This window comes from Corylus avellana, chromosome ca2, assembly GCF_901000735.1.
Source record: "Corylus avellana chromosome ca2, CavTom2PMs-1.0".
Classification (NCBI taxonomy): Eukaryota; Viridiplantae; Streptophyta; class Magnoliopsida; order Fagales; family Betulaceae; genus Corylus; species Corylus avellana.
In genome coordinates, this window is record NC_081542.1 from 8,854,264 (window position 1) to 8,865,026 (window position 10,763).

At 33.0% G+C, this 10,763-nt stretch overlaps 2 protein-coding genes across 2 annotated transcripts; both read right to left on the minus strand.

Moving 5' to 3' along the window:
* Positions 1 to 423: 423 nt before the first annotated feature.
* Positions 424 to 1,556, minus strand: LOC132169008 (low-specificity L-threonine aldolase 1-like). Its single transcript, XM_059580097.1, has 3 exons — positions 1,354 to 1,556; positions 1,115 to 1,194; positions 424 to 881 (listed from the first exon to the last, which is right to left on the minus strand). The coding sequence occupies exon 3, from the start codon at positions 877 to 879 to the stop codon at positions 424 to 426; it is 456 nt and encodes a 151-aa protein (XP_059436080.1). The 5' UTR covers positions 880 to 881; positions 1,115 to 1,194; positions 1,354 to 1,556.
* A 4,514-nt stretch (positions 1,557 to 6,070) lies between these two features.
* LOC132171662 (uncharacterized) lies at positions 6,071 to 9,084 on the minus strand. Its single transcript, XM_059583035.1, has 6 exons — positions 8,831 to 9,084; positions 8,044 to 8,187; positions 7,355 to 7,422; positions 7,003 to 7,053; positions 6,837 to 6,896; positions 6,071 to 6,609 (listed from the first exon to the last, which is right to left on the minus strand). Exons 1-6 carry the CDS (start codon positions 8,955 to 8,957, stop codon positions 6,337 to 6,339), a joined length of 723 nt encoding a protein of 240 aa, XP_059439018.1. The 5' UTR covers positions 8,958 to 9,084; the 3' UTR covers positions 6,071 to 6,336.
* Positions 9,085 to 10,763: the final 1,679 nt, after the last annotated feature.

Consider the following 10,763-nt stretch of genomic DNA (forward strand, 5'->3'; position numbering starts at 1 on the left):
TTATATGCTAATTTCTCTATACCCCCTTTGTTATTTTATCCAGATGGAAGCTTAGTGGAAGCATGGGTAGAATTTTAATAAAGTGATGTAAGGAAGCACTATGATCTCTTAAAATTAGCAATGAAGGTCACACACTATTCACTTTAATGGAGGGAAGATTCCAATATTCCCTTTTGAGAGGCAGCCATGAGGAAAGTTGTTGAGGAATTATACCGAACATTAAAATACAGACCCAGCTGCAACTTTTCCCAATCCAACACAATAAAATAACCAGCTATCAGGAAACACAAAGTGGGAATCTATGAAGATATACATATAACAATTAGATTATACAAAGTGGGTATGGTACCATTATCTTATCCACCACATACCCCCACAAAAAGAATAAAAAAAATTATCAACCACAAGCCAAAAGCAATGCACTTACTTTGCATGTGTATTCTCCAAGCAGATAAGCCTTGTAGTAGGGTAGTAAAGAACCTCTCTGGGGTCTCTAATGGCAGCTTCAATCAAATCAATATCCATTGTTCCATCTTGGTTGTTCTTCACAGGTCTAGGATGTACACCTCCAATTGTTGAAATACCACCATTCTCATAAATATGTATATGGGCATTGTCTCCAAGAATGACTTCATTTCCCCTAATGTCACAATGAACAAGAACACTAATTAGATTGCCCATTGTGCCTGAGGGAACAAACAGGGCAGCCTCCTTGCCCGTTATCCTTGCCATTTCTGTTTCCAACCGTAAAGCAGTTGGGTCATGGCCGAAAACATCATCGTCAACATCAGCAGCTGCCATAGCTGCCCGCATCGATTCAGTTGGTTTGGTGACTGTGTCAGACCGGAGATCCACTGTTCTAGAAACCATTTTTGCCATAACTGATCCCAACCAAAAGTAATTCAATAAGTGGTATAAGAAAATATATTCAAACACCATCTAAAATCAAAAAGTCACTTCAATCTTGCAGACTTGTTTTATCCCACAAAAATTGTTAAATTACCGGTCATCCCAAAAGCGAAATTCCCTCCCAAATCGATTATCAAAAGAGGAGAGGAATACCATACCAATTCACCTTGAACTAGTCTTGAGAAAGGAAATCAAAAATCCATACCTGTGTAAACTCCTTCTTCTTCTTCTGTGTTCAAATTAATTTCAGCACAACTTCTCAATTGAAGCGAACACGCTGCAGAACTGTTAAAATTTTGGAACTTTTTAGCATAAACAGGAAATATAATGATATATACACAGACTGCATGCAAAACCCACAAATTTATTAGCGAAAATCAACAGGAAATATCAACGTAAACAGAGGAAAAACAGAGGATTTTCGTTCTGAAGTACAAAACGCACCCGCAGCCGTGAGAGACGCATGCAAAGGCAAAAACTAGTTTAACATTAAAGCTTAAAAGCGCGCAAGTGAAGAATATTTGCACAATTGCCCAACTTTTAACGCGAAAAAATCCAAGAATTTTGGTCTTTTGGTTTCAACCTTAGCTCCTTAAACTTCAGAGATATTGTTCAATATGGGCGATTGTGGGTGCCCATCCACGTCCACATGCCCGCTTTTGGACTGAGATGCAAGCGTCATGCAGTGATGGAAACCCATGAAAAGAAAAGCCAAGGCAACACGATCACAAGAAGAAGCTGACCCCATGGGTGCTGGCATGCGTCTAACTAGCCAATGGCAAATTGACAGCTAAGAAAAACCATGCATGCAACCGCTCAGAGATTTTTCAATTTTATTATTCTTATTTTCATAGCCTAACCATCATTTGTGTTTCGTTTATATTGTCCGGTACTGTCAAACAACTTGATAATGTACGAGGAAAAGCAGCTTTGGATCGACACTTGAAAAAATAGATGCAAAACTTGATTTTTACTCTTGCGTCATTTTAGGACGGTTAACATTATTCTATTGTGAATAATGTTATTTAATATGGTATTATATAGCTGTTATACAACTGAATGGTTTGACAAAAGTAGTTATTAGATTAACAATTGTAAAAGAATTTTTTTTTTTTTTTTTTTTTTTTCGAAATTATTGAAATTTTTTTAATGGCGCACCATTTTAATTGTATGATAATCGTATGATACTATAATAAATAGCTTGAAAAAGAATAATTCAATTTAATAAACCATTTGAGGATGTAATAGTGAAAAGCAACCATTAGATCAACACTTGTAAAAATAAACAAAATAAAAAAAGTCAACCCTTGTAAAAGAAAAAAAGTCAATAGTCACTTTCACATCATCCCAATTAAAGAAAAGTCAGAAGGGGTTTCTTATTATGTTTTTATTATTTTATATTTATAAATTATATTATGAGATTGGTAGGTTGGGTTGGTTCAATAGGTGGTGAGTTCAATCTTTTTTTTTTTTTTAGTGTTTTCTTTTCATCAATGGAAAAGTAGCCTCGATTTCCTGGAAGCAAATTTGGGGTTGGCTTCCCACTTCTTGGGAAGGATACCAAAGGCCAAAGAGATGTTTGAAACTTGAAAGGGAAACTAAATGAAAAGCATTTGATCTCTCCTCTCTCATCCTTTTTCCTCCCTTTCCTTTGTCTTTCCCCCCGATTCCAATCAATCATGAGAATTCTCTTTCCCCATATTTGAAGATATTAATTTTCCTCCATTTACCATTTTACCTTTCCCTTTCAAATTCAGTAGAATATTCAATATTGAACCTTCAATATTCAATAGAATCTTTTTGAGTAATAAAATATTCAATATTCAATAGAATCGTTTTGAATAATAGAATATTCAACATTCAACATTCAATAGAATCTTTTTGTCTTTTGGTGGCATATTCGATAGAATCACACAACAACTAAAATAATGACTTACGTCAGCATTTATGTTAGATTCTCTTTTGTCTCATTCAATTACGTCATTCTCTATTGTTTTTTACTACGTCATTCAATTACGTCATGCTTCATCTTTACAAAAAAAAAAAAAAAAAAAAAAAACCTTTCTTAAAAAGTAGTAATGCTGTACAGAGTCGGTAAAAAAAAAAAAAAAAAAAGGAACACAGATATGGGTGAGAGAGCAGTGAAGTGGTCGGGTCTTCCAAAGGAACTTTTGGAAGTGATCGGCAAAATCCTTGAGTTTGCGTTGAGCACGTCATTTCAATAATTGAAGTTTAAGCATGGGTTAGCAGATGTTGAAGTTATAGATAGAACTTTATTGTAAGATTTTTATGTTTGTCTCTGTGATATTGTAACCTCATAGTTATAGGCTTGACTCTGATTTATCAGAGCTTTATACTTATGAATTATGATCATCTTTTCAATAAATGAATATAAAAGATTCCCACAAAAAAAAGAAAGAAAAAAAAAACAAAAAGTAGTGAATTATAACTTTAAGGGCTAAATCGCTCATTACCTTAAACACGTGTAACATATAATAACCGCATTAACCGCGCGGATGCGAATAGTAAAAGTAAGATACATATGCAGATACTAAAAACAATTATCCGCACTTTGCAGATTCAGATGCGGAGATTGCTATTATCTGCATCTGCATCCCCATTTTCACCCATAAATGTCTCCAACCCTAAAAATGGCTTACGACCACATTTTCTTACGCTTGTTTCATACAAAAAGTATGCAAATATTTATTATATAGTTTCATGTAATCATATTAACTTATAAATAACAACTTTCATTTACAAAATCGGTTGGGGACCATGTCTCATGAAGCGAAAGTTACTAGTTCGAATCTCCTTCACTCTCTTCTTGTGTGGACATGTTAAAAAAATATATATATATATAAAACAACTAAAAAATAACCAAACATTATTTTTAATTAAAAATAATACATATTGATTAATGATGACCAATAAAAAATTATAAATATATAAATATATAAACCTATAAACCATCACTACTAGAAATTCAGCTTTCAGCCATGACTGGTTGTTGCAGTTGCCTTATCGAAAAGGTTATTAACAAGGACCTTAGTGTTGTTGCACATACAGTAAGAACCTAAACCAACATGGCGTTCATACAAGTATTCAACCAACAAATGCTCACACATACTACACATATTAATCAAAGTTAAGCTACATAGAAAATGACAAAAATAAGTGATCCATATTTTTAGGACATACATCTTTATAGGGAAAAATATAATTTAGCCCCCAAAACTACTACCAATTTCCATTTTAGTTCCATAATGTTCAAAAAATGATAAAGTAGCCCCCCAAATTAACTACCAAACAGTTGCAATTCGACCACTCCGTTAGTCATTACTGTCAAATATGATGAAAAATTCAAAATTATGTCGTTTTGGCAAGGTTAAGATACTAAAATACCCTTTTGGAAAAAAAAAATATATCAATTAAAAAAATACACCCTAAAATGACGTCGTTTGGAAGAAAAAAAAAAAAAAAAAACAAAACAAAACGGTGGTTTAGGGGTGGCTCATCGATACAGGAGCCTATAGAATTGGTGGGTGTACCCAGGACTCCTATGGTGTTGGCTGGGTGACCGCCCCCCATGGCCGCCATTACATGGGCCGTGGAGATTGGGCGATACCAACCTTGTTTTTTTTTTTTTTTTTTTTTTCAAAATGGCATTTTAGTAACTTAACCTCAAAAAACGACATTGTTTTGCATTTTTCATTCAATTTGACGGTGTTGACTAACAGAGTGGCCAAATTGCAACTTTTTTTTAGTTTGGGGGTTACTTTATCACTTTTTGAACATTGGAGCTAAAATGGAAATAACTGGTTAGTTTGGAGGGCTAAATTATATTTTTCCCTTCTTATTACTATAATTAATTTAATTCCATCACTATTACCACACTGATATTATTATTATTATTATTATCTAAATTTACACCCTAAGTCTCCTGTTGCTGTTAGTCCAATAAAAGCATTTATCATCCTAAATCATTTTGGAATAATATTAAAATTTAATATAAGTTCCTTCAGGACCTATGACATAAACTTCACCCACCAATATTTATTTTCATAAATATCCACGTATTTGTATAAATGCCTCAAAGATTATAATTTTATCTATAAAATATTATTATCCAATTTCATCTTAAAATCAAAATTTCTTCATTCGGAAATTAAAATCCGGGTGACTACAATATTCCATGTAAACAAGGCCAAAATGTAATACTTAGTTAACTCATTGGACTTATTCCAGTGATCATATCCGCTCATGGTCTTCTTGATTGATATCGATATCTGAAAAAATCAAGACATGGTTGAGTCAATACATATTTGTGCCAGGGCTGAAATAGTGGGCAGTTATTAACGGCATGCTGACCACCTTTCTCTCTCTCTCTCTCTCTCTCTCTATATATATATATATATGAAATAATATCGTATTTAGTAAGATATTACCATATTACAGTAGAAACGACATCGTTTTTTTGAATTCTTTTAATCGCCTAGGCGATTAACAAATTTTACTAATCGCTTAAGCGGTTTTAGATAATAATCGCTAAGCAAAATATCCAAATTACACTTATAATCCATATAATATTTGTTTTGGTTTAGGATTGTAGCAAGAGGGCTAAAAGATGACAATATTTTATTTTTCTATATGAGAAAACAAGAACATAATTAGAACCCACTAACCATAATATATAGAATGCAACAACAATCTAATATCCCAATTAATATCACACCTGGAAACAAGTGAATATTAATTACTATAATTAGGTGAGAACTATTTTTATTATTAATGCCATAGAGGTAACTCATACCAAATAGGAACCGGCTTATATGCTGTAGTAAAAGCAACAGTTAAAATTGAATCTCAAAGTTCACTTACTTTTAGAAGCTTTTAATAGGAAAGAGAAAATAAAAGAGAGATTTTGAGAAATTCAATCTTAACCATTACTTTTACTACAGCATACATGCTGTTATTTTAATAACAACATGTAAGCCAGATCCATCTAAATTAGTCGTCAAGTGTACACCATTGTCTAAACTTGATTTTATCCCCGAGTAACTCCACAACAGAATGGTTTATGGTCGTTCCCAATGCAACCACACCTTATCTATACTAGAGAAGTCTAATCTTGTAATACGTAAACACCCTCCACAAAGAGTAAGACTTAAGGGTCTACCTTTACTATAGACCATCAATGAAGGCGGTGAAACTCAACTCTTAATCTCTCTACCACTTGAAACATTAACGACACAATTCATGTTCACTACAGTTTACAACAACATCGAAACCCAGCATCCTTACAATTGGATATACATTGGAAGCATCTGCACATGAAAAAAAAAAAATCCAATAATAACAGTCAAAGAAAAGAAACTACATGCCTTACTAGGGCATTGAATCCTCTTTCAAAGATTTGCTCTTTAATTAACCAATCCTTACGCTACTGCGGGTACGATTCTGGATCACATTTGGAGGATTTTCATTCTTTTTTGTATACTGTGTAGATGCTGCTCGTGCACCAGCTATGGCTACACTAAGGCTTGATGATTTTTCCACTTCACATGCTTTAGATTCAGGGTACTGCTGAGAAATAGATCCTGGCTTCAATGAAAATCGATCCCGTGGATTTGGAAGTGGAAATTTCACTGGCAGTGGACCTTCAACTGAAGCAAGACCTCTAATTGCAGCCTCGTATATCTGTGATAGGTGTATAAATTAGTTAAAAGCCTTCCTACAAAACAAACCCAAAGAGACGAGAAAAATGTTTGCTATTGTTTTTTATATACTAAATTGGCTCGAAAAAAAAATATTAACTTACAAAAACTTGTTTGGAATTTTGCCAAAAACACTTTTTTTTTAAAAAACATAAGGCTATCTTTTGAGAACAATTCCAATCAGGCCCAAAGTTTCTGCACAATATGTACCTTCCTTTCCAGATTATATACACCCTGGTATCCTCTCATCTCAAATGGAATTATCAATTTCTGCATTGAATGTATACAAAGTCAAGATGAGAATATAATTTGTAAGTACTAAAGATCATTTAAAAAAAAGGAACTCACAAATGTTTAGCATTGTTAATATACGTACCTGTGGCTGTTCACAAAGCCAACAAAACTTAGTCAGTGCTTCCAGCCTCACCTGTATAGGAAAACATGCTAGATTTTAGTCAAAAAAAAAAAAAAAAGTATATGGAACTATATGACCATGTATAATAGGAGTAATTCTAAATACTCATCTCCTACCTCATTCCTATACCATTGGGTTGATGTGACAGTGTCGATCAGCCTTAGATTTTTTCTTTTTTAAACAAAGGCTGATGGGTATTGCCACATCAATCAAGTGGTATTGGAGTAGGAGTGGGATAGGAGATGAATATATAACATTACTCTATATATGATTGAATCACCTATATATCAAAGAACAAGTGAGGGTTTCCTACCCCTTCAGCTACCATGTCCCAGCCTGCTAGTTCTTCACCTCTAACACAGCCAACCACTTCAACACAGCCTGAATCGAAGATGAAGCCACTTAGACTTGTTAAAATTTGTATTGTCAAAATAAAAATAATGAAAAGCAATATTTCAAGCAACTCAAGATGTTAGCCACAGATATTTCAGTCCAGAAAATGTCCATAATCCAAATATTTAAAAAAAAAAAAAAAAAAAAAAAACGGGGAGAGAGAGAGAGAGAGAAGCGGGGAGAGAGACCCTAAAGAAAAACCTTCAGATTGACCTGACCATCCCCTAGCACAAAGTTAAATCTAATCTGGTCTTACTGCATCATTCCCATCTAAGAATCTTATTTTTTTCCATGCTAGACACTGTTATGACTCATAGGCACCAAAACTTCCATTAGATTACAATATTTTTCAAATATCTGTGCTAGAATCTATCACCCTTGTTGGTATCCCTGGCACAAGACTCCATTTTCAATATGGACAAGACAGAATCAGGAGCAAGCATCACAAAGTTCCCACCTTTGTTGTGTAAATATATGACTTAGGGTGACATGAACAAGACAGAGCAAAATTGCTTTATCTAATTTGCAACTTGGAATTTCTGGGATGGTGTTAAAAATAAAAAAATAAAAAAGACCAGAGAAACATAGAAACATGTAAATTCTGAATACCTAATAGTCTTGAAACAGGATAATGTTCAGGAAACTTGAGATCAGTAATTCCATTCACTGCATAAATTTCCCTGTAGAAGTCCTCCATTGCTTTAATTGTAGCCTCATCCGGGACCTTACTTGCAGCGTGAATCCAAAGGCGACCTTCAAAAGTCAAAATTCCAAACAATTAGTTTAAAAAAAAAGTGACTTACCACTACTACTACCAACAGCATTATTCAATAAAGTTGACAACTGCTATTATTATTACTAGAAAAGGAAAGGAAACAATAAAGTAGATCAAACTTGTACTCGGTGTTGGGAAATTAAAGACAATATAAGATCTCAAATAGAAATCATGAAAGAGTGAAGCAGAATCATAGTGTTAAATAGTATGATATGGAATTGACATTATATATATGACCTTTTGGACATCAAAAGATAGAAAAATTTATAAAAATTAGAAGATGATAACGGTTAAAATTTAAAAGAAATGACCGACCATATAAACAAAAAGCCCTAGGTTTGGTTGCCAAGAAGGTTGACTAGAGTACAACTTTTTCCGTAGATTTCAAAATCCGTCCATAATCCAACGAAACCCAGACCATGATCCGCTCCATTTACTTGGGAAAGTTTAAATTTTTTATTCCCTTTCCCCATACTTCCTCGGCAACCAAACACACCCATAGGCGCATAACACCAACTTCAAAAGGTAATAACTCCCAAAGAAAAAAAAAAAACGAGAAAAGAAGAACTGGGTATGTATCTTTTGGCAGAATTCAAAGAGATGATGACTTATAGGTATAACCTGTGATTGGAGCAGGCCATGATCTGCCCTCAACGCGCTTTATGCCATGAACAAGCAGAGAAGCCCAGGGCTGGTGCATTGTCAGACATGCGTTTCTGTAGTTCCCAGAGGAGCTGCTTCCTCTCATCTTTGTTTCCACCAAGTACCTCAAATTTTCTCAGGAGAATTGCGCAGATTCGGAAAAGTTTCAGTCGGTGAGCTCGTACGAGAGACTTAGCTTGGGAAAGACAAGAAGTGAAGCCGAAAGCTCGGGGGTAAATAGAGCACGGGGAAGGACGTGTTTGAGTTGGAGTAGGATTATTTAAAAAAAAATTAAAAATTAAAAAAATTAAAATTAATGTAATTTTTTAAAATTATGAATTAAAATTTAATGATAATTTTTAAAGTTATATTAAAAAAAATGTAACCGTACTAATATGTTATTATATATATATATATATATATATATATTAGAAGTGCGAGAACTTTTCGGATAAGTTCATGAATGAATATTTTGTCTTGTCAAGGGTTATGGTTATGGTTATGCTACAGATGAATTACTAAAAGAGGTTTGGGGCTTCTGTCCTCCCAAACTCAAATTGTTTCCTAAAGGTTTTAAAATCTCAAATTGTTTCCTAAATTTTGTTAAATATTCTTATAAATCTTTAAAATTAAATTTTACTCCTTAATGATTTTTTTCTTTTAATTTTGTTCCCCAAATCTAAAATTCTAGTTCCACTTTTGGCGGTGCCCTTTTGTACTAAGCAGATGTAGCAGTGTTAGATTAGCTTTTATTTTTTATTTTTTAAAAATCAATGACTTATAAGCACTGTCACATGAACCCAATAAAATGAAGGTGTAATAGAAGTTGTGTTTAACATTATACAGGTTGCTAAACTCAATTTTGTAAAGATCCCTTACAAATTCTAAAATTATGTGAATTCAAGTTGTTCCTTTCATTAAATGGCTTGAAAAATGTTACCTATTAAAAATGTGGCATGTTATTGCAACTAAAAAGAAAATTTATCCCAAAAGGTTTCTTCTTGCCATTTGCAGAGGCGCTTCTTCACAAAACTGAAAAAAAGTTTTTGACTTGAAGCTTTTCTACAACATAAAGCGCAAACACATGATGAAAATATACCCAATTCTCATTGATAACATGTTACATTTTTAATATGTATCATTTTCTAAGCCGTTCGATGCAAAGAATGGTCTGAATTCACGTAACTTTAGAATCTAGAGGATCCTTATCCCAATTTGTGGGCATGAGTAGTTGTCTTTCCTTATACATCATTTTTTGTTATCATTATTTTTTTCTTATTTTGAAAAACAATGCGAATTCACAAATATTATTAAGTGTCTTTGGTAACATGTAGTTTGAAAAAAAATGGTGATTCAAAATGCAATTTTTAAAATTAAATATTTAGTAAAATTGTTGTTTGACATTTAAAATTATAGTTGAAAACTTGGATTTTTTTCAAATTTTTAAACTGACATTTTTTTTTCAAGCACTTCCTCAAATGGGGCACTTTTCACAATTTTGTTTAAAGCCACACGTTTAACATGCAAATTTACAGAATCAAAGACACTTTAAAATAAGGCAAAATGAAATTTAACATTAAAAGTTTACATACCTTAATTTATGACCTTTAAGAGTCATTAATGCTTACTTGAGTCTCGTGTATATCATATCTACATTATGTGTTCAAGTATAAGAACCTTAAATTTCTTGAATTTATATAATTTTAACGAGATATATTACACATTATTTTGCTATTCTTCTATGTTCATCGTATATGAGTTTCACAAATTCAATAGTTGCTATTCTTCTATGTTCATCATCGTATATGGGTTTCACAAATTCAATAGTTGCAACAGATGAACAATGGAATGATTTGTAGCATTATAATGCCATGATTCATTTGAAAGAGAGAGATTGCAGCTATCTCCACAC